Genomic DNA, 25,416 nt, shown 5'->3' with positions numbered 1-25,416 from the left:
CGACCTGAGCCAAAGGCAGATAGATGTTCAACCACTGAGCTACCCAGGTGCTCCTAGAAGAAAATATTTTAAAACAAAGTTGAGAGAAAGAAGGTATGAAGGGTTGAAGCACCTACGGAGAAATCAAGAAAGACTTCTTGGGGGAGAGGACATGTGAACTGAGTTTAGAAGTGTTCTGTGAATAAGGGCTATCCCCAGGATGAGTGAACAGAATAAAAAAATAAAACACTTTCAGTTTTGAGGAACTATGTGATACTATTTGGTTGGAGTCTAGTTATGTTTTACAAAAATCAAAGTAACAGGAACTAAAAGTTAGTGAAAATGGCCAGAAGGGGATAAATGCAAATGGTTCTGGTACATTACAATGTACAATTCTAAGAAATGGATCAAAAGTGATTCCAAGGTATTGCGTCTAGGACCTTGAATGAAAGTGGTAAAGAAATAGGGAACTGAAACAAAAAGAGGAGGTTATATGAGTATTTGGTAATGAGGAGAAATAGATTTTGGGGATCAAGGAGAGCCTCACAGAGAAGAGTATGCTAAGACCAGAAATACACTCTTAAATGGAATGAACTATTTGTCAGATATGTCCCACCAGTCATAAAAATAAGAGAACATAGGAGGCATGGCAAGCCATTATTGTTGCTGATAAAATACAGCAAAACTAATGACTTACACCAATAACATCTAATAATAATAATAAAATAACAGCAAATATGCAAATTATTTACTATGTATCAAGCACAATACTGTATTAAAGGTAATATATTTAATCTTTACAACAACTCCATAAGAGATTATTATTCCTATTTTACAGATAATAAAATTGAGGTCCAGCGATGTGAGATGAGTGCCCCAAATCATACAGCTAGTGGAGATATAAACTTAATAAAACTGCCTTACTGAAAACTTCTCCATCTTTTTTTTTTTTTTTTTTAAACTTCTCCATCTTAATGTTACAGATGCAATTCTTTCAAATTTTTAAACGTTACTTATCAGAGAATCTATGTGGGAAAAATTTCTAAAATAATAAAAAATGTACTTTACAAAAAAGTAATCTATCATTTATAGCAATATTCATGCTCAAGCAATATATTGGGTTAAAATTTTTGTATTTAGAAATAATTAGGAAGAACAGATCTCTTAAAATAAAAACCTTAGAAAATTCTTCAGTCTTTATTTTCCTCCCCAAATTTCTACAAAATCCACCTATCTAAATTTAAAGACTAGTAATCATTGTGAAGGAGCACCTGGGTGGCTCAGTCAGTTAAGCACCGGACTCTTGATTTTGGCTCAGGTCATGATCTTAGGGGATCAAGCCCCACCTAGGGGCTCTAAGATCTGCACTCAGCATGGAGACTGCTTAAGATTCTCTCTCTCCCTCTGTCCCCCTAATCCTTTTTTGCTTGCTCTAACAAAAGAAAAAAAATTCATTATAAAGTGATAATGTCCTCAATAATGGTGGAATAACTCAAATATCATCTTCTCCATAAATGTACCAAGAACACTGGCAAAAATTGTCAAAAATCTGAATAGATCTCTAACAAATGAGAATGAATTAGTAATTTAAAAATCTTCCCACAAAGAAACAGCAGGACCATATGGCTTCACAGGTGAATTCCACCAATTAAAGATTTAACATCAATCCTTCACAATCTCTTCCAAAAACTTAAAGAGGGAACATTTCCAAACTCATTCTATAAGGGCAGTATTACCCTGACATCAAAACCAAAGATATTACAATATAAGAATACAAAAGACTTATAATCCTTATGACTATATACAAAAATTCTCAACAAAAACTAGCAAACCAAGTCTAGTTACATATGAAACCATGACCAAATGGTATCTACCCCAGGAATATGAAGGTGGTTCAACACAGAAACTAGATAATAGAAAAAATATTTGACAAAAATCCAACTCTTTAATGATAAAAGTACTCAACAAAATAGGAGAAGTAGAGAATTCAGTCTTATAAAGGGTACCTAAGAGAAACTTACAAGCTAATATCATACTCAATGGTGAAAGATTGTGTAAGACAAGGATGTCCAGTTGTCATTTCTATTTTGACACTATGCTGGGAATTCTAGTCAGGCAAGAAAAATAAAAAGCATTCTAATTGGAAAGGAAGAAGTAAAACTATCTTTTTTTGTAGTGACATGATCTACAAAGAAAATTCTAAGGAATCAGAAAAAAACTATTGCAGGTATAATAAACAAGTTCAATAAGGCTGCAGGATCAGTATTCAAAAATCAGTATTATTAGGGTGTCTGGGTGGCTCAGTCAGTTAAGCATCTTACTCTTGATTTTGGATCAGGTCATAATCTCATGGTTGTGAGACTGAGCCCAGTGCTGAGTTCCCCACTTGGCAGGAAGTCTGCTTGTCCCTCTCCCTCTGCTCTTCCACCTAACTTGCACTCTTTCTCTCTCTGCCAAATAATCAATCAAATCAACCAATAAAATATTTTTTAAAAAATCAAATAAATCAACCAATAAAATCTTTTAAAATAAGTATTATTTATATATACTAACAATGAATAATTTAAAAATGATAAAAACTGGATCAAAAAATATGCAGGAGTAAATAAATTTAACAAAAGTATGAGGAGATTGTATACTGTAAACTAATCTTGTTGAAACAAACTGATGACCTAAATAAATGGAAAGAAATCCTATGTTCAAGGACTGAGAGACTTAATACTGTTGGTTAAGATAGCAATACTCCACATATTGATCTATGTATTCAATATAATTCCTATCAAAGACCCACATGCCCTTCTTGCAGAAAATGATGAGCTGGTCCTAAAATTCATATGGAAGTGGAAAAGATCCAGCATAGCCAAAATAATTTTGAAAAAATGAACAAAGAGAGGGGACTCATATTTCTCAATTTAAAACTTACTACAAAACTACAGAATTCAAGATGGTGTGGTAATGGCATAGCTTAGACATATAACCAGTGGAACAGAAGTGAGTCTACATATAAAAACCATACATTTGTGGACATTTCCAACAAGAGTGCCAAAACAATCCAATAAAGGGGAAGAGAATTCTTTTCAACACATCATGTTGGAAGAACTGGAACATCTGTGTACAAAGAATGAAGCTGGACCCCCATCCCATACTATGTACCAAAATGAATTCAAAATGGATCAAAGATCTAAATGGAGGCAATAAAACTATAACACTTTAGAAGAAAACATAGGAAGAAATCAGGAAGATTTCTACAGGAAATCACCTTGTTTAGGCAATGGTTTCTTAGATATGACAACATAAAAGCATCAAAACCAAAGAAAAAATGAACTTGATTTCATCAAAACTAAAACCTTTTGTGTTTCAAAGATACTACTAAGATAGTAAGACACTCCACAGAATAGAAGAAAATATCTGTAAAGCATATACCTAGTAAAGGTCTAAGTATCTAGAATATATAAAGAACTCATAAATCAACAATGAAAAAAACCACCTAATTTAAAAATGAGCCAAGGATATATTTTTTAAGATTTTATTTATTTATTCATGAGAGACACAGAGAGAGGGACAGAGACATAGGCTGAGGGAGCAGGTTCCCCACGGGAAGCCTGATGCAGGACTCAATCCCAAGACCCTGGGATCACTACTTGAGCCAAAGACAGAGCCTTTGGTGTCCCAATGAGCCAAGGATTTAAAGAAATATTTCTCCTAAGAAGAGACACAAATAGCCAGTAAGCATATGCTCAATATGTCATTAAGTCAATAGGGAGATGCAAATCAAAATCACAGTGAAAATACCCCTTCATATCTACTTAAGATGACTATACTAAAAAAAAAAAATGAACAAGTGTTGGCAGTGATATGAAGAAATTGAAACTGTCATATATTGTTGATGAGAATGTAAAATGTTGCAGACAATTTGGAAAGCAGTTTGGCAGTTCCTCAAAAGGTTTAAACAAGATTACCACTTGTTCCACTGATAGGTATATACTCAGAGAAAACTGAAAACATCTCCACCGAAGAACCTGTGCATAAGTGTTCATGGAAGCATTATTTATAATAGTGTAAAAGTAGAAACTACCCAAATGTTCATCAGCTGATGAACAGATAAACAAAATGTGGTATGTCATACACCAAAATGTTATTCAGTCGTAAAAGGGGATAAAGCACATACTACAAGACGGGTGAACTTTGAAAGTATTATGTCCTGTGAAAAAAAAGGCCACATTAAACTATATGTCCATAATAGTATTGCTAAAGGGTATAGGGTCTCTTTTTGAGGTGATGCAAATGTTCTGAAAATAGTGGTGATGGTTGTGAGAATGAATGACAGGACTTCAACTTTCAAGCTACTTATTGTTTTATAACTGTTATCTTCACTTGGATCAGAAGTTATTTTTTAGAACTGAGCATCCATTCTGTATCTTTACATAGAACATACAAATCCTATTTTTTAAGCACAGATGTTTCAATATGTATCTTAGCATGCTACTGCCACAGCTAGGATATGAATTAAGTATTTTAGACACTCTTCCCCAAGGAATACTGTTACATAATTCTTTATATGAAAAATAACATATATTAACAACTATACATAGGATATTCTGGGAGTGAGGAAGCTTAATGTTTTCCCCTTTCATGCCTACTCCCAACAAAGCAGTTCTCCTGAGTTAAAACAGGTGCTGGGGGAGCTGGCAGGCAGGGACTACAGGTGGGAGCCATAAACCTCTGCAGTGTTCTCTCAGGGTGGACAAGAGATTTTGGACCATCAAGTATACACACTCCAAAAACTAAGGAAAAGCTGTGTAAGAGATTGGATCCTTTTTACTCTTGAGGCAGGGACAGAAAGAGAAGACCAGGGAAAGATTTCTACGAAAAGCCCTAAGAGGAATTGATACCTTGCAGAATATCTGCAATATGAAATATTTCATTTATATTAATATGAATTATAAATATTAAACAAATACCCTTGAAATAAAGGCAGAACCCAAAATGGAAAATCTACAGTAACAGCCCAAAAGTGAAGATAGTACACTGTTTGGCAAAAACCAGGCATTAAGAAACCTAGAAGTAAAAGTGGTATAAAGGTCTCTATATAGTGGAAGAGGGAGGAGTACACGGAAGGGAAAGTATTCTAAAGGTTTCATCTTATGGAGAGGAAAAGCAGTAAGTGTGTCAGTGAGGAAAATGGGTAGGTTCTTATAGTAATATGATTATGAGCTTCAGGAAAGGGGAAGGTCAACATTAAAGGAATGGAAAAACAGAATTATCAAATTAAAAAGGACAAAAGGGGAAAACAGTAACTTCATTAAACTACTCAGTAATTTAGCATCCACTTCTAATTTAAAAATCTAGAAGGAAATTCCATTTGATCTGATAAAGGCTATGTATCATTCTAAATGATTAAATACTAAAACCGTATCAATGAATACCAGAAGCCAAACAGAAATGTCTACTAGGACCATTATTGTTCAACAATGTCTTAGCAATGTAATACTAGCAATACAATGAAACAAGAAAAAAATGGTTGATAAAAAATCATGGGAAGTGGTGTTTTTGGTTTTGTCTTTTTTTTTTTTTTTTTTTTTGGCTGATGCCATAAAACAGTATGTAGAAATGGAAATGAAATAAAGAATAACACCTATAAAACACCTAAAATAAATTAAAAAGAGCCTATTTGAAGGAAAGTTTTAAATCTACACACAACATAAAATCTGAATAAGAAATTTTTTGTTTTCTTATCTAGGAAGACTTAATAACTTAAGAAGGTTAACTCTACCAAAATTAAAAATAGAAAGTTAATGTATTTTCATTTGCAAAAGAACAAGGGGCTATGGGGAATTGAAAAATTATTTTAAAAGTCATGTAGAAAAAAAAATTAATGACAAAGAACAAACATGAAAAGTATTAAAAAAAAAAAAAAAAAAGGTAAGGGTTGAATTTCCCCAGCAGGTATCAGAGGACTAAATAAAATCAAATAAAACTAATACTGGTTTAAGAATAAACATATATAGCAATAGAACAATATACGGAATCCAAAAATAGATCCCAGTAGTCAAAATATTTTAATGTAAAGCAGAGGTGGCATTTTTATCCAGTAGGAAAAGGATAGTTTGTATCAGGAGTCAATACACTATGGCCTGCAACTCCAACTGTGCCCTTCACCTGTTTTCGTATATAAAGTTTTACTGGAACACAGCCACGTCCATCATTTGCAAATTGTCTGTGGCTGCTTTTAAGCTACAGTTATACAGGTGCAACTGAGATCATCTGGCCTGCAAAGTTGAGAATATTTACTATCTGGTTCTTTAAAGAAAAGGTTTACCAGACCTTAGTTTATTTAATAAATGATCTTATTGCAATAAGCCAGCAGATGGAAGGAAAAAAGATGTACCTCTATATTTTACACAGTACATAAAAATAAATTCTAGATGAATTAAAGATACACATACAAAAAAATCTAGGTCAAGAGAAAGCTACATCAGAAAACTATGTACAACCCGTAGATACATGGGGAGGGGTCTTTTTAACAACAACAACAACAAAAAATCCATACACCGCTAATTAAAAAAAAAAAAAAGAAGATACAACTGGCTATATTTCATCTAAAAAACAACAAAACAAACAAAAACCAAAAGAAAAACACAATAATAAGTGCTAGTGATGATGCAGAGAAATTGGAATCCTTGTGCACTATTAGTAGGACTACAAAATGGTGCAGCTGCTCTGGAAAAAAAAGTACGGTAGCTTCTCAAAAAGTTAAAAACAGCATTAACCATATGATCCAGCAATTCTACTTCTGGGTATATACCCAAAAGAACAGAAAGCAGAGTCTCAAAAGGATATTCATACACTTACTATGATGGTAAGTTTTCTGTGTCAATTTGGTTGGGCTGTGGTGCCCAGATATTTGATCAAACATTATCCTAGATGTTTCTGTGGAGGTGTTCTTCTGAATGAGATTAACATTTAAATCCACCGACTCTGAGTTAAGCACAGTATGCACCACAGGGTGGGTCAGTGTCATCCAATCAGCTGAAGGCCTTAATGAAACAAAGACTGACCTCCTTTGGGCAAGAAGGAATTCTGCTGGACTCCAACTATAACTCTCCCACTAAGACTCAGCTTGCCGCCCCACCCCATCAAATGCTGGGCTCACCAAATCTCACCAGTCATGGGAACCAATTCTTGAAAATAAATTTCTGTCTCTCTCCCCATCCTGTTGGTAGTTCTGTTTCTCTGGAAAACCCTGCCTAACATACCCATGTTCACAGCAGTTTTATTCACAACGGCCAAAATCTGGAAGCAGTCCTAGCGTCCAGGAGTGGATAAACAAAACATGGTGTACACATATATGCTATGACACAGATGAACTTTGAGGACAGTACGCTAAGTGAGATAAGCAAGTCATGTACATGAGAAACACTATGATTTCACTTACATGAGGTACCTAGGGTAGTTAAATTTGGAGCTGTTGTTTAATGGGTACAGAGTTTCAGTTTTGCAACATGAAGGTGTTTTATTTATTTATTTTTAAGATTTTATTTATTCATGAGAGACACACAGAGAGAAAGAGGCAGAGACACAGTTAGAAGGAGAAGCAGGCTCCATGCAAGGAGCCCGACATGGGACTGGATCCTTGGTCTCCAGGATCACACCCTAGGCTAAAGACAGCACTAAACCGCTGAGCCAACCGGGCTGCCCAACATGAAGACGTTTTATAGATTATATTTAACACTACTAAAATATACACTTAAAAAGAGTTAAGACAGTATATTACATATATATTTTGCCACAAACATTTTTTTTTTAAATTGAGGAAAGGTACTAAAAATAACTCAAAAAAATTAAGTAACATACATTCAGCTGTGGAACAGAGAATATTTAAATTGTACCTCATTAAAGATAATAAAATGTCTCCGCACAGGGCAGCCCCAGTGGCCCAGCGGTTTAGCACCGCCTTTAGCCCAGGGTGTGATCCTGGAGACCCGGAATCGAATCCCACCTTGGGCTCCCTGCATGGAGCCTGCTTCTCCCTCTGCCTGTGTCTCTGCCTCTCTCTCTCTATGTGTCTGTCATGAATAATAAATAAAATCTTTAAAAAAATAAAATATCTCCACACAGTTAAAAATACATTACAGATTATTCCATGTTTCTTTTTGAAATGACTGAAAAGCAAAATTAAAAGCAATAATATTCAGTTTACCACCCAGTAAGTCCCTGTTCTTTTTCTCTGGCCTCTTCTGCTACATGTTATTGCAAGATACCAACTAAAATGGAAAACAAGAAAGAACAGAGTCGCAATTTCTCACCCGAACTGCCACAACCTCAGTGTCCTAATAAACACTGCCATAATTTGCCACACATTTCTATTGTTCTCACTTTTCAAAATTCATAAACCAGCATTTCTGAAAACAAACAATCTAAAATTTTGACTCCTTCTTCAGTCTTAAGAAGTGCCAAGTTAATCTTGGACATCATTTTCACTTTGTTAGAAAACAAGCATTAAATATCAGCTTCATGTTTTTGTTTAAAACTAAAAATAACACATTAGGTTGCTCCTAAGAGGATTCTTTTTTATTTATAACCTCTAGAATAACATACAGAACAAAGAAGGTGTTTAAGTAATCTTTATTGAATAAATACAAATGGATATTCAGATTACTAAAAAACTCCAGAAGATAAAAAGAAAACTCCTTAATATGGTCTAACCCTTTTATTTACAACCATATTTTCCCCCAGCTCTGTGCTGAAGACTTACAATGTCCCCTCTCCCTACAAAGCTCTTCTCATCACTCTTTGCCTTCCTTAATTCCACCCATCTGTTGACTCTTCAAGAGACAGAACACTTCATCAACAAAGCTTTTTCTGTCCTCCCAAACTAGATCAAATTTTCCTTAGAGGATTTAGTTTTTTGTTGTATAATATACCTCTGCTTCTTAAACACCAATCTTTCATAGTGATGATTTTACATTTGTTTGTATGCTTAGCTTGATTAGTTTCTTTCTACCTCTAAACTACAAGCTCTATAAAGGGTGATGTATGATATTAATCAACATTTATATCCCACATACATGGCACAGGGCATGGCATGCAAATATCTATGAGTCAATGAACTTGCTGAATGAATGAATGGATGAACTTTTCTTGCATGAAGTATATTGGCAACATAACATTTATGAATCCATTGCTTCTTGAAAGACACAACTAAATGTGTCTAATTTTCACTCAAAAACCTAAATACCAATGCCTGAGGACTTCATGGTCACTTTATAAATCTTTTTAACAGATACCCTCATTCACCATCTGTTTACTTGTGCTATTCTAAATAACGTTAAGGTTACATTTCTGAAACACTTTCTGCCATCAACCTCATCTCTAGAATACTGGCTAGTATGAAGCACCTGGATTTCAGGAACACAGACTCGAAACTCATATGCCAAACTAAACTGTTATGTAAATGACAGAAATGACACATTTTGGTCTATAATGGATCTCTAGACTACTTTTGTACCTATTTTACTTGTACCACTAAGTTTGTCGCTAGATTATAGTCATTTTGAGCCCATGCAATCAAAGTACATATGAAAAACAACTGAAATTTTCCAACAATCTGAACAAAAGGCTTATAGAGTCCCCAGTTAGAGAGGTCTTTTAGGTTTCTATCAATTTATTTGGTCAAGGTGGACTGCACTTTATACGATAATTATGTCCTGAAAATTCTGTAAACTTAATTGTACTTTGTAAGTCTCACCTAGCTCTGATTTCTGGTCTTTCACATTTCATTTGTGTGCCCCTGAGCAAGTAACCTAAAATCCCTCAGCTTCAGTTTCCTCATATGTAAAATGAGACAGTGATCTCTTCTACAGTGGTTCTGAGGCTTTAAAAAATGAAATGGGCCTGACTTAAGGATGCACAGTGCCCCTTCCTTTTCACATCCCTTGCTACACAAAAATATTATGATTCTTCAACAAAAAATATTTTGGTAAAAATGATGTCTTTATCTTAATAAACCTAGATTTTTCAGGTTCTGCTTAAATTTATTATTAATTTAAGGTCTCAAACAGCACAGAAATTTATATCTATTATAGTAAAGAAATGAAAGGTGCAGATTCATTAAAATACTGCGTAAGTAAAAGCTATACTTAATGGAATATCCTAACTATACAAACTGATCTGCTGTAAAGGAGTCAGTGACAGAAACCTGCATTACCCTTTAGACCATATAATTAGGAAAAAAGGAAAGCAGAGCCCACCTTCCTTTGGTCAAGGCATGAATGAAGATTCAAAAATATAAAATAGAGAAATGGAAAAAGCCAGGAATGGCCTAAGTAAGGAAATGGGCAAAAACTAAGACTCCTAAATTTTTATATTGCAGCAAGTTCTTTTCTAAGAGGCCCCACCTGGCAGCCACATTTTGTCAAGCAAATTTGAAGAATTCTCTAGCTTCCCACTTTCAATCTAATTATAGAACTTTTATAAAACCATTTTCTCTTTCACACACACATTCTCTCTTTCTTTTCCCTCCCCCCTTACATTCAGTCTCTCTGAATCCTTCTCTGTTGTAATGCTACAATGAGAGGTATGAACACATCTGACAATTTTTCCCAGAACATAATGACAAACCTGAAAAGAACATCTCCGCTCTGTACATCTGCACCATCATTCTAACAATAATAACCCTTACACAGTAAATGATGATTTCCCTAGAGGAGCTTAAAGTATGCACAGTATAGAAACTATTAGTCAAGTACACATGTCAAAACCTACCTATTCACTAGTGAGTGCTAGGAGGTATAAAGCTCAAAATAGTTTTGAAACTCCACTTTGGGGAATGTCTTTGGTTTGTGTTATATTTTATTTAGCTAAATTCCAAAATAAGCTACTTTGCTAGGATCTGGGAATGCATTATAGTAGGTTACTATGGAGCTCATGGTACAACAAAATAGCCCCAAATCAACTACTTAAGACAGATGGAATGATTCAATGATTTAACAAATATTCACAAATGCCTACTACATGCTAGGCACTTTTCTAGACCCTGGACACACACATATGAACCAAACAATTACCCTGCCTTCATAAAAAAGATAAACCGCCTTCATTTTGAGAAGTGACTGAAATTCATACAGCATCATAAAGCAATACTATAAAGGAAAAGACTGTGTTTGTTGTAAAAACTATACATTGCTCTTAAGTCAGGAGTTTTAAAATGTTTTTATAGGAGTGTCACTGATAGAATTATATAAACCTGTAATATGGCTCCTTTGAAGAAAAACTTTAACCAGATGCATATATTTACTCAGTCACACCTCTTTCATTTTATGGATGAAGAAACAAGGGCCTAGGCAGGCTGAGTAACCTGCTGTGGATGCACAGCTTGACAATGTCAGCCCTCCCACAGAGCCCTGGAGGCCCTCCCTTCTAGCTCAGCACTCTTTCCAGGAAACACAACTCCCCCCCCCCCCCCGCCCCCCAGGACAGGTGCTTTAGCCTTTATGTCTCCAATATTTTCCAACCTTCTGAACTCAATGAGGTTTATGTGTAGTCACAAGCTATCAGAATAGGAAACAGAAGCAGAAAAAGGTCAAAACAATTTTCTACTAAGTGAATATATAGCAAAACTGTGATCTTGAGTGATAGCTTTTTCAACCCTTCCCACACTTCTAGCTCTTTTTCATTTTCTCCTGCTCTTCTCCCTTCATTTTAATTTATTTTTTTCAAGATTTGAGAGACAGAGAGAAGACACATGTGTGTGGGTGGGAAGGGACAGAGGAAGAGAAAGAACCTCCAGCATATTCCCTGCTGAGCAAGGAGCGTTGAACACAGGGCTGGATCCCAGGATCCTGAGGTCTTGACCTGAGCAGAAATCAAGAGTCAGATGCTTAACCAACTGAGCCACCTAGGCGCACCTTAGTTAATTTTAAAAGTGTTTTGTTTTCTTTAACTACTACAGTAGCACTAACTTATTAAAGTCATCATACATTTAAATCCAAGGAAAATTGTTAGCTTTTTCAGTTTGGGATTACTTAACTATAAAGTTTATTTTTAAGCTTTAACATTATAAGATCTTTGGTGCTTTTAATCCCCTATTAATTTAATACCTTAAATTAAGTAATTATGAAGCACTCACAGTATATAAAAGACTGTGCTCAATCCTACTACATTGATTTTTTTTTTTTAATCCAGTCTTGCCTTCAAAGATATCACTAGCATTTTAAGGGTATTACTGCATCCAGAATTGAAGCTAGATCAAGAACTATCTAACTTGGGCAAAGCACCTGAATCTGTCCAGATAAAGAGGTGACTTTCAAACTGCCAAGCCTCAGAGAAGAGGGGTCAAGCCACCTAAGCCAATCCCACCTGTCCCCACACAACCCCCCTTCCAAGCTTGGCCCTAACGTGGGTTGCTGCTTAAAAACCATTTCTGAGGGGCACGTGGGTGGCTCAGTCGGTAAAGCATGCAACTCTTGACCTCAAGATATATATTTGAAATGCACTCAGAAAACTTAAGGACTGTTCTGAAATTCTATCATAACCTGTTACTGTTTGTAATACATGCTTTAACCACCAATATCTGTGTCAGTGATGGTGAAGACACAGATTCTCTCTTTGAGATTTGTGAAGAATCTTACTCACTGTAAGTATTATGCTTAGTCCACAAAATCTGGCTCCATTTTAGCTTTTCTCTGTGGAATAATTAAAGCATATCACTAGTGAATCTAGCTCTGTAAAAGTTTCTCTTACAGAATGCACACCTAGGTAGTCAGTACAGAGGCATCTAATGTGAGATCCTTCTTCTTTCAATACAACTAGGCTTCCTGCCAGCTTTCTTTCTCACATGATTTTATGCAATTATAGGAACCATTCTACTTGCCCATTGTCAAACAACAATTTTTAAAACTGTTGCACTCCTCTCTTTTTAGCAGATGGCTTTATTCCTTGCTACACAGAAAACACTGAGGCTTTCTCACATGAGTAACAACATTTTTTCCCCTTCTTTTCCTTAACAGTTCTCTGCAAACCTCTCCTCTGCTGGGTTAACCTTTCCTGTTAATCCCAATCCCCAAATGCTTTGCTCTATCAATTCGTTTCCTTCTTATCTGATAAACACATTCTTCCATAAAATAACCTAAAAATCTTTTCAGTCCCTAGTCTTCCCCATTGTTTCATCTAATTCTTCATTATACTGTGGATGATCCATGGCCTATAATTCATTGTCTTTAGCTACTGTAGAGTAACATGTTACGAAGCAGCTTTATGAAAACTATATTTTTACTATGGGTAAGTTATAAAAAAAAATATTGCCCTACTCCTTGTAAATGAAGCCATATGAGAAATTTCTTTCCTATGCAATGCCCAAGAAAGTTTAGCTTTCCCTAATAACCTAGAAGGTTTTCTCCTTATGAATAGTGGAAAAAAAAGTATTACCACATTTCTTTTCCCCTGCTCTGGCTACAAGAATGCTCAGGGTCAAATCTATAGGTCAATTTTAATAAATCTGACTATCTCACTCATTCATAATTTATATAATTTCATGCTGAGTTTCCATGTTTTATTTTCAGTGGTTTTGATTTTAAATTCTGTAATTATAAATTCTTATAAATTACTCAGATTTTTCAAATGTGGCCCTGTGTTCAACGCTCCTTGCTCAGCAGGGAATATGCTGGAACAAAATTCTTTTGTTTTCTCATTATGTATTTGTGTAAATTGCCTCAGATTCTTCATAATACAAGATTATGTATAAATAAATACGCTGTGGTATTTCCAAACTCACTGTATGATATCTGTGGTTAAAAAGACTTGTAGAATTAAAGAAAAAAAAAAAAGGGCAGAGAATGTGGCTAATTAGGTCTGCTCTTGTTCAAATAGGAATTTTTCTCATATTATTTCTATTGTACTTATTATGAATCCATGATCTAAAAATAGTCTTATCTGCCATTATGTTAATGAAATCAATGAAAACAAACCTTATTTAAATCAGGAACACTTTTCATTCTTCGAGTATACTGGGATTTTTATTTATTTGCTTTCAGGTACACAATCTGTTTTCCTCTTTAATACAGTTATGTAATGAATGCCTCTATAAAAGATTTTTAAAATTACTATCTAGGTAACTATGTGTAAAGACTGTGGGATACTGAAAGTGGTTACAGTGGGAATTTATGACACAATCTCTCTGAGATTGATTGTAAATTCTGCTAGATTAGAGCCCATGTCTGTGATATTATGTTTCTAATTCCTATTCTCAACTGCTTTTTCAAGATCATAGGTAACTTACTTTCTGGAATACCATTCACTTAACAAACAAAGTATTTGCTATATGTAAAGCACTTAGGAGTTTTAAAGTACTCTACAGAAACAGGAGTTTCTTAAAAAAAAAAAAAAAAAGAAAGAAACAGGAGTTTCTTTACCCCAGGAAAGTTTGCTATAAGGAGAGTTCTATTTATCTATTTTGTTTTACAACACTAAAGACTCACCATTTAAAACAAATACATCAGTTCTCTTTATTTGTGGTAGCTACATTTTGTAAAGTCACTGCAAACACTGAATTAGCAAATACTGAGTCACTGTTCCTGGGGGAAATAACAGGGTGGGTTACTGTGTGTCTCTGGTCACAACATGTCCTTCAACTGATCGATACATAACCTTGTTTTATGTGTGTTGTTCCTTTGGATTTTTATTTATTTACTTACTTATATATTTATTTAGAGTCAGAGCATGCGCACATGTGCATGGGGAAGATAGAGGGAGAGAGATAATCTCAAGAAGGCTCCATGCCCAGTGTGGAGCTTGACCGGGACTTGATCTCACAATCCTGAGATCATGACCTAATCCGATCAAGAATCAAGATACAAGAGTCAGACATTCAACTGACTGAGCCACCCAGGCGCCCCATATGTGCATTTCTTTTTAAAGATGGCACTTCAGCACTACTCTTGGGAGCCATTTTGAACAACAAAATCATCAAAAAAACATGAAAAGTATAGCACTAAACAGACTTGGAGAAGTCACTTGTTTATAGTAAGAGTGGAGAAACAAGAAGGTACAGCATTGCTGAAAATATGCATTTTGGAGAAATCAAATTTTCTGTAGCTCTGCATATGTCCATGAGAGCACTGCCGAGTATTGACTATGGAGTTACAAATAAATTGTAGAAAGCAAGCAAAACTGCAAATACAGAATCTGCAAATAATGAGGATCAACTGTATATGAGTCAAATATTTCAGCATAGTCCCTGACTTGATTATCACCAAAAGACAGAGATCTGGAAAGCCCTAACAAATACTCTTCAGTTACTATGCAAATCTAAAAAGTTTTGGACTATACTACTTCATGAAGTAAGATGTTTAAGCATTTATAAGTTGGTATTGTTAAAAATATTATTTCCTACCTGATATATTCTAAAAGGGATATAACGAAATCCATTTTCTTCTGCAGGATATTCCATGAGTTTCCGGTTGATGGCCCAAAATTGGTCAAATCTATCTGTAATGATAAATTATCTGTTATTTAAAATGAACATTATAATTTAAAACCTCACTTGAAGAAATGAAAGTTGTTAAACATCCTCTTAGACGTTTTTGAAAAAGCTTCATTTGTATATTATTTATTCTTAAACTTATCTTTCCATAACTAAACATAAAGCAAAATATAAAATAAGCATTTCTATATTATTGCCCCTACTTCTTAGATATTTGCATAGACATTTCATCTCATAAGAGAAACCCTGAACAGATATGACTACTTGTGTCATCAAGACAAAAAACATCAGACAGGGATGAATGTCTAGATTCCTTGTCCTATTCCTACTGTCTAAACAATAAAAGGACAGCTTCAAGTGATCTAAACTTTAACCAGAACTTATTTAAAGAAAATCAAAACATTAAATACAATAAATATTAAGTAGCAAAAAAGACAAAACTACAGGAAAGGGTTTGAAGGAAATGTGGAATTGACACTTAAGCAGTAACTATCAATTGTAGCTTAATCTCAGTGACTAAATAACTCCTTTTTAAATTTTTCAGGCTCAATTAAAAAGAAACCAATTTATCTGGTAACTGTTTAACTCCCATATGGTACTATGTTTTCAGAAATTGTCAAACTGTTTTCCAAAGAGGTTGTATCACTTTACATTCCCATCAACAATGTACAAGGATTCTAACTTGTCCACATCCATGTCTACAATTGTTACTGCCTTTTTTTTTTTTTTTTTTTTTAAGATTTACTTATTTATTTTGGAGAGAAATACACACAAGTGGGAGAGGGGCAGTGGGGAGGAACAGAGAGAGGAGGAGAGAATCCTCAAGCAGACTCCTCACCAAACATAGAGTCCAATGTGAGGCTTGATCTCAGGACCCCAAGATCAGGACCTGAGCCAAAATCAAGAGTTGGTGGCTTCATGGACTGTGCCACCGAAGCACCTCCCCATCCTTTTTATTAGAGGCACACTAGTGGGTCTGAAATGTTATCTCCTTATGTTTTTTTTTTTTTTTTTTTAAGATTTATTCATTTGAGAGAAAGAGCGAGAGTATGAGAGTGGGGTGAGGGGCAGAGAAAGGATCTCCAGCAGACTGCACTGAGTGTTGAGCCTCATTTGAGGCTTGATCTCAAGATGCTGAGATTACAACCTGAGCCAAAATCAAAAGTAGTTGGATGCCCAGTTGATTGAACCACTCAGGAACCCCTCTCTTAAAGGTTTTGACTAGCATTTCTCTAATGAGAAATTATGTTGAGCATCTTTTAATTTATTTACTGGCCATTTATATATTTATTTTGGTGAAATGTCTATCAAATCCTTTGTCTCCTTTCTAAGTGCGTTGTCATTTTTACTGTTAAGATTTTTTTTTTTAAATGTATTCTGGTCACAAGCCCCTTACTGATAAATCTCTACAATATTTTTCTCCCGTTCTGTTGTTTTTTTAGCTTAACTCCTTTTTGATTTATCCAGAATCCAATCTTAAAATTATTTTTTATACTTAGTAATTTATTTCAGAATCAAATCTCTGTAAAGCACATGAATAGCACCAGAATTTCAGATCAGCTTGGTATTAAATCACATTCCCTACTACTAGACTCATCTCAATCCAAATTACTGCCAGTGTATTGATACCACTTAGGTCACCATAATCATATAAAATAATAAACTTTAGTTATTTCTTCTATCCCTGTCCTAGAAGACTGTGATAGTCTCTAGCCCTTCTCTACGCTCATCCTCGACTTCAATCTGGGAGTTCATATTGTATCAGAACTGGCAGGATAGGTAATTCAGAATCCAGTTAGTCTAATGTAATGTCACAGATGATAACAGAGTCCTAAGTTGTTAAAGAGTTTCATGAAGAACTAAGACCAGACTCAGTCTTCTGATTCAAAGCCCACAACCGTTTTCAACAGTTGCAACCACAAAACTGCATCTTAATGCTAAGAGTAGCTCCTTTAACCACAGACCTTTCATATATGAATCAATTATTCTTTCAATGCTTTTTAAAAAGTATCTTTCTATCATCAAGTATCAAGCAAGAATGTGATAGCTAAATAAAATGATTCTTCATGATACCTCAAATTTTACTCACTGTCTCACCATCAAATCTCTAGCATCTACCAAAGTGCATGCATAACATATGTTCTTAAGTCAAAGAATGAACAAGAAAATACTACATATATAACTTTTGAGAACATTTTGGGTTCCAATCCTCGGTATGCTACAAAATAGCTACATGACTAGAAACAAATCAACTGAAAACTAACTCACTTATAAAAGAAATAAAGAGGTTCAATTAAATAGTTCCTAATACGTCTTCCAAAACCAAAATTTTATAATTGAGACATCCTCTTTTATTAAAATGGCATTTGCAAAACCACAAGCAAATCTTTATTTATTTATTAGAAGATTTTATTTATTCATGAGAGACATCAAGAGAGAGAGGCAGAGACATAGGCAGAGAGAGAAGCAAGCTCCATGTAAGGAGCCCAATGTGGGACTTGATCCCGGCCCTGAGCCAAAGGCAGACACTCAACCGCTGAGCTACCTAGGCGTCCCACAAATCTTTATTACAAGACAGAACTAGATTGTTTTTAATAGTGTTTTTTAAAAGCAGCAGTTCTTAACCAGAAGAGATTTATGCTCATCAGTGGGTCTGGAGACATTTTTGGTTGTCACAACTGTTTATGTGTGATACTAGCATCTAGTGAGTAGAGGCCAGGTATGCTGCCAAACATACATATGTGCCAAACATATGCACAGAACAACTCCCCACAACCAAGAATTATCTGACCCAAAATGTCAGTAGGGCTAAAGGAAAGGAAGCAAACACAAATGATAAGAAGTACAGAAAGGTAATTAGTAAAAAGTTTTTATACACCTGAATGGCAAAAAAGATAAAACTGGAAAAAGAGGGATCCCTGGGTGGCGCAGCGGTTTGGCGCCTGCCTTTGGCCCAGGGCGTGATCCTAGAGACCCGGGATCGAGTCCCACGTCAGGCTCCCAGTGCATGGAGCCTGCTTCTCCCTCTGCCTGTGTCTCTGACTCTCTCTCTCTCTGTGTGTGACTACCATAAATTAAAAAAAAAAAAAAAAACACTGGAAAAAGAATCATTATTGTGCCCATTATCAATTTAATGACTCTTAGCTTCAAAGTCACCCTTTAATATATGTCCTGCCATAACAGACACAATTGAAGCATTTCTTTTTTTGCTTTCTTTGAGAGAAACAGAGAGACGTGCGTGCACATACGGGTGTGCACACATGTGAACTGCAGTGGAGAGGGGCAGAGGGAGAGAATCTTTTTATTTTTTATTTTATTTTATTTATTTATTTATTTTTTATTTATGATAGTCACACACACAGAGAGAGAGAGAGAGGCAGAGACACAGGCAGAGGGAGAAGCAGGCTCCATGTACCGGGAGCCCGACGTGGGACTCGATCCCTGGTCTCCAGGATCACGCCCCGGGCCAAAGGCAGGCGCTAAACCGCTGTGCCACCCAGGGATCCCAGAGGGAGAGAATCTTAAGCAGCTCCATGCCCAGCATGGAGCTCAATGTGAGGCTCGATCGCATGACTCTGAGATCATGACGTGAGCTGAAACCAAGATCAGATGCTTAGCTGAATGAGCCACCCAGGTGCTCCTGAAGCATATCTATTCTTACAACTACATTACGCTTTCTCAGTAGAAGGCGAAAAGGACAGTGCAGGGAAAAAGAGGCTCCTGTTTGTACAGGCCCACTGAAGATGCCTGGACTCTGTTAGCCCCTGATTTCCTCAGGAGGCCTACATGGGTGGCTTACCTGCAACTTCCCATACATCTGCTACACCCTCCACATGCCCAGGCCACTTGTTGCTGGTGTCCTGCATTCCAGGTTGTCCTGACTGCCCAGTGACTGAAGACTGGCTATAGTCTGGGCAAAAGAGTGAATTTCTGTACTAATCGAGTGGACTGAACTGTATCTTCTCCAACAAGTTCTAAATCCAGCCCTGGACAGAAGATGACGTTTAGTGTGACTTTCCTCCCTTAGCCCTAGAGTATCATTTGCAGTTTTCTTACATATTATAGTCACACTTTTATCAGAGTTTAATAATACTTCATATGAAACTTACCCCATTTAACCCTCTGTGTGGTTTCTATCTCCTGACTGGACCCAGTCTGATACAACTATGTTTAAAGGGAATAAAGACATAATAAAAGACTGTATTAATAGTAGCTTTCAATTTTCTTATAAAACTGTTATGTTACATAAAACAGGTATTTCCTCAATAATACTTTTTAAAACATTCCAACGAAGAACAATCTAGCTTTTATAAGTCAATGTTATTAACAAGACACAAATAGAAGGAACTAAAGGAAAACCAGTCCTGAGACTATTTAATCAATCATCTTTCACACTGAATTTTATAATATCAGTATCTCTTCTATCTCCTAGTCAATAACTAAAATAAAATTGGAATTACAATGTTTTACTACCTTCCTATACATTGATGAATCGAGAACATACTGACTTGTTACCAAGTACTACTTTAAATATAACTATGCCCTAAGTTTTATAATTAAGTCATAAAATTATTTGTTTTATCAGCCATGAAAGCAATACCTACAAGTAAAAGAACCTAAAAAAAAAAGTATAATGATCTTTAGGTGTTTGTTTTTTAAACTATAATTATAAGTAAATATACATCAATTTCAAGAATCTTCACTTTAACTTAGTTCTAATTCTAAAACAAAACAACTAAGTAGGAGAAAATTAAAACTAGCAGTCACTTAGTTTATTCAAAGAATCAGAGAAGGGAAGATAACTTACAACCTTCTTGCCAGAGCTATTAATAATATGACTAATAAGTTGGCTTCTGTTTTTTAAATGTATTCATTTAGAAAGGCTACAAAATTAAGAATCACACAACTGAAAGTAAATCTATTTTTTCAATAAAGATATTAAAAATAGAATTCCTCAAGATCTAGGTGGCCACCAACTTTTCTCTGTTGCTGAATTAAGCTTTTATATTGGTCTCAGAAATTTTTTAAAATTCAGGAAAAGACATTTTTATTTTTAAAAATAAAATATCTCCCTAAGAAGCTTAAGAAATAAAGTTTTCTATTCTTTGTTCCACACATGGAAAAAAATGCAAGAAAAAAGTGACAATGTTAAAAAAAAAAAGTGACAATGTTAAATAATATATCTCTTCTTCCACTTAAGCTTTCTGAGTTAAGAACTCAAGGCAAAATAAATTTTAACATCCTAATGTCACAAACAATGTTTGTGTCTAAAAGCTCCCCAGGTGAGAGAGGACATCTAAGGGACTGCAGGGACTGCTGTTTAGCTTCAGTTCAGCAATGTGGTATTGCTGGCTGGGACCCTCAAAGTTATAGGGAAGGAGATGGCCTCCACATGCAAGCTCCATCCACTTCTTAGTCTTTTAACATCTATGATGTCAAACAGATTTATAGCATCCTGAGTGTCAGATTATGACAGCATGTAAAACACAGACTTTAAGCTTTTCTTTGAAAATAGTTGAAAACCACGGCTTCAGAAAATTTTGCATTCATCAACAGTATTATTCAAATCACTACTACAATGGCCTTGTAATATATGTAGTGTTTTGACCAGAGGTTTTCAAAATACATAACAGAAAGTATATCCAATTATAAACCTATTTGAATTAATTTCTTCATATGTAATATGTAAATATCTTTGTAAAGCAAAACAAAAAATGAATTATTTGGCAGGTTGTCAAATGAAGGTACACTGAGTGTACAAATGAGTGACTTGTACAAATGAGTGACTTGTATTTCAAACTCATTTGTCTTCTAAGTCAAGTCAAATTAAGAGAATCTTAGGTTAATAGGGTGTTCAGCTGAACCATGACAGGGAGCATTCTCTGTGGCAACAACACATCCACTGGTGCTTGGATGCTGCTCAACAAACTACACCCACCCATTTCTATGAGCCCTTCTCTTTCAGGTTAAAGTTACTGAGCTATATCTGGTGCGGAGGCCCTACCTAAACCAAAGAAGCCTTTGGAAGGCTTCAGGGCCCCTGAGAATTCATCATGAAGATAGAAGAAAGCAAATCCCTAATCCTGCACATAAAAACTCATCTTGGCAGGAGGATTGTACCCTAGGGAATCTGTTGTTTCAATGAATCAAAAGAGTAATAAAACCTCTCAGGATCTCAGGAAAATTTCAACCTGGACTATCAATTGTCTCATAATAAACTGAGAAATGACATTTACTCCTTTGCCCTATAATAGAAGTGCTACCGTCTGTAAAACTGACATCGAGGAAAGTAATTAGGTGCTCCTAAAGTCCTCTGAGATTTCACTGCCCATCAATCTGTTTACTTACTAAACTCTGAGTCATGATTTTTCTTTTCTGTCCCTAGAAAACACCAAGCTCGTTCCCATATCATAGCTTAGAATCCTTGCTTTTCTTATCTTCACATAGCTGCTGCTTTCTCATCATTCAAGTCACAACAGAAATACCACCACCTCCTCAGTGATCCTCTCAATTCAAATTAAGGCATTGTATTTTCTACATTTTTCGTTATTTGAAATTACCCAATTCACATGTGTAATTATTTCTTGCCTCTCTCCCCAAACTAAACATAGGTTCCCCGAGGGCAAAGCTTTTGTCTTCAGTCCTAGAAAGTTCCTGGCACAAAGTAGATGCTCAATCAATGTTTAAGCAATTAACTAATCGCATGACTGACTGATTTAGGGAATAGGGGAACAACAACAAGAAGGAATCCCAAATGTAGCATGGCATGGTGAGAAAAGCAGACACTGGGGCCACACTGCTTGGGTTTGTTTCCTAGCCTTGCCATTTAATAGCCACTGAAGTTTGAGTAAGATACTTTTAAACTTTGTGTTCCAATTTCCTGTATACGGAACTATCTGTAAAAATAAAGATATTAATAGTACATATTCATAAAGTCATTGGAAGAAATAAATTAGTTAATACATGCAAAATATAACAGTATCTGGCACAAACTAAGTACGACAGAGGTGATCTCTTAGGCTGCCTCAAGAGTCAACAAAGGAAGACACTACTGAGCTTCCAGATTCAGCAACAAGGTAAGTGAACTGTCAAAACCAGTATGGGAAAATGGTTCTGCCAAAACCTCATCATCACAAGACTGCTAGAGCATTCAGTTTGGCTCAGGGCCATAGAGTTTACGCCACTTATGTCAAATTCTATGTGAATGCTGTCTCCTGGAGTTATGCAACTGAGCGGCCTTTGTTAACCAGGTAGGAAGATTGAGAGCCATAATACAATCCAGCTGCAACACTATACAATACCAAATTCCCTTCATGTCCCCCTTTGCTTCCTCCAGCCATTTCAACTACCATATAAGCCCTATCTTCTCATGATGTGTAAATAGTTTAGTTACCATTTACCTTCCATCAATTTTGACTGCATTAATCTTCAGAAATGGTGAAGTGAAATAGTGAAATGGCAGGGGCAGGGATGGTAGTCCAAGAACATCTAAGTCAACATCCGAGTCCTCAAGTCTTGGCAGGCTAGTCTGAGTTATACTTCTACTATCTTTAAGATCTAATAACAATTCCTTCTCAACCCCTCCCTCTCCTAACATGTCTTGAAATATTACAACAGAGAGGGTAAGCATGGTGGAAAAAAAAAAATGAGGGTTCTTGTTTATATGGGAAAATGAGAGGGTTAGAACTGTTAATACTTTACAGCACAGGTCTATAAACAAGACCAGTAAAAACTGGTTACTTTTATATAAATGGTTTAAAAAAACATTGCTGGAAACTTAAAACTAATCTTACTAGGAATTAGAAAAAGGAGATTGTAAATTTTAATTTCAATATCATAATAACCCATAACTGCAAGTTATAACATCTCTAATGTATTCCAACAGTCAATTCCAGTAATTGACTTTATTTTTAAGTAGACAGAATTCAAGAACTATTCCAGCCAATTAAGAAAACTTTATTTCAAATTTATTTTGAAATTAGGCCAATAATTACATAAAAGGGACTCAAAATTAAAAAATTTCAAGATACTAAAAAAAATATGTGCTCATGCTAAAAATTAAAAAAAAATGATCTTCAATTATAATTAAGTCTTCATTTAATCTAAAAGACAATCTTTAAAGTAGCTTGTTTGCCAAATAGAGATTTACAGAGCTGTAGCACAGTGGTAGGCCAAGACTAATTAACTAAATGCATCCCTGTGTAAATCACCTGTAGATTTATAACCAATAATCTGATTTATTACCTTTCAAAGCTACTGTAAATTGAGAAATGTTTTTCCTCTTAGAATAAATTAGTTTATCACTTTCCTAAAGTCAGAGGGCCAGAAACAAATGCAACAAGCAGTAAAGCTCATTTTCACTTCAGAGAGTACACTAAAATCCTAAGACAAAACAAAAATCTAATTTAATTTTTGAGAGACGGACAAAAAAAAAGATACTCCATTATATTCATTGTATCTATGCAATGTTTACTATATAGGATATTCTGTCTTTATTCTAATCACACCCTGTACAGTTTTGAGAAAATCCATTACTCACTGACAAATAATGAAGGCTTTAAGAATGGGGAGCGGGTGGCACTGGGGGACACCAGTGGTCAGGAGACACCATGTGCAATCCAACATTCTTCAGCTTTAGCTGCTCACTTGGCTCACCTCAGTAGTTTACAAAAAGACAAATGCCAGGGACCCACTCCAGACCAATTATTTAGGATGCCTCGGCAACTGTACTTTTTAGAAACTTCCAGATGCTTCTAATATGCAGTCAGAGTTAATAACCCTCATATGTAATGGAAAATACAATCATTTTAGAACCAGAGATCTAAGTTCAAATTTTGTCTCATCTCTTACCAGCTCTGTGAGCTCATTTCTTTGTTTTCAAAGTTGATTGTGTTTATCTAATTCATGTGAGAAATTACTGAAATAACAAATATAGAAATATCTAGGCCTAGGACATCACAAGAATTTAGTAAATGTAATACAATTCCAGGTAAATTCTGTTCTATTTCAAATCCATCTAACCTCTCCATTGTAAGTACAAAAAAAAATATCCCTTCACAAAAAGTTCCCAATTTGCAAATGGTTCATACTATGAATCTCCAGTTTAATTTTAGTGAAAGAAGAGAAAAGAAGGGTAAAACAGTTAACAGAAGGAATGGTGTGCTCAAACAAGTTTTTACTTTGTAGGATCTGCATAAAGTTAAATCTATCAAGCTATTTATTTGCTCCTATTTATGTGCCTAATTAAGTACTGGGAGCTGTAGAGAATTAAAGAATAAAACAAGTACACCATACATTCTTTCCTTCACTTAATATGTAGATGGAGAAGCCAAACTGACATACATAACATTATCACTATTTCTAATAGGTCTGATTTGTCCTTTGTCTTGCACTGACTGTACTTAATGGGTCAAACTCTCTCCAACCTACCCCATCTCATCAAATGGCAGATAACCCAGTGATGGATGGTTAAAGTAAAAAGCATGTTAAAAGTTAAGCTGGTAAAGAAGTGGTATTAAACAAAACAAACACTGAAGTGAAGCCAGAGTGGAAACTTGTAGTCCTGATTATAGTAAGACCTCAGAGGTGGGTTTATTAGTAATAACATACTTGTACAGAATTTAGCTATTTTCAAAACCCTATCTGGATTTCATATTGTTTGATTATCATAGCAACTTACTAAATAGTTATCATCATTTACACAGGAGGAAACTGAGGTTCAAAGCAGGTAAATTATCTACCAGATATCATCAGGCCAGTAGACTCTTAGGAATACAATACCATATTCCCAGAAAACTTTCAGTTGTATTTCTATAAATAAAAACACTGCTTGCTTGGTCAAACTCCAAGTTGAGTCAATCCGTGACCTAAAATTAACAGGAATCCATGAATAGAGTAGTCATATTTTCAAAAACTCCAGAGTTCTGGACTTCAAAATTCGTGGAGTGTCAAGTATAATA

At 35.3% G+C, this 25,416-nt stretch overlaps 1 protein-coding gene across 4 annotated transcripts in view; it reads right to left on the bottom strand.

Annotated features, from left to right (window-relative positions):
* ATG5 (autophagy related 5) overlaps positions 1-25,416 on the bottom strand; it is a 127,662-nt gene that overhangs the window by 39,461 nt on the left and 62,785 nt on the right. For 3 of the 4 annotated variants that reach the window (XM_077902918.1, XM_077902920.1, XM_077902921.1), the window contains one exon: positions 15,368-15,462. In XM_077902918.1, coding sequence (XP_077759044.1) covers positions 15,368-15,462 — 95 coding nt within the window. The remainder of the gene's footprint in view (positions 1-15,367; positions 15,463-25,416) is intronic. The other variant, XM_077902922.1, reaches the window with a different exon arrangement.

Source organism: Canis aureus, chromosome 7 (genome assembly GCF_053574225.1).
Source record: "Canis aureus isolate CA01 chromosome 7, VMU_Caureus_v.1.0, whole genome shotgun sequence".
Taxonomy (NCBI): Eukaryota; Metazoa; Chordata; class Mammalia; order Carnivora; family Canidae; genus Canis; species Canis aureus.
Note: the sequence above shows the minus strand (reverse complement) of the source record. Positions and strands in the feature narration are given on the sequence as shown.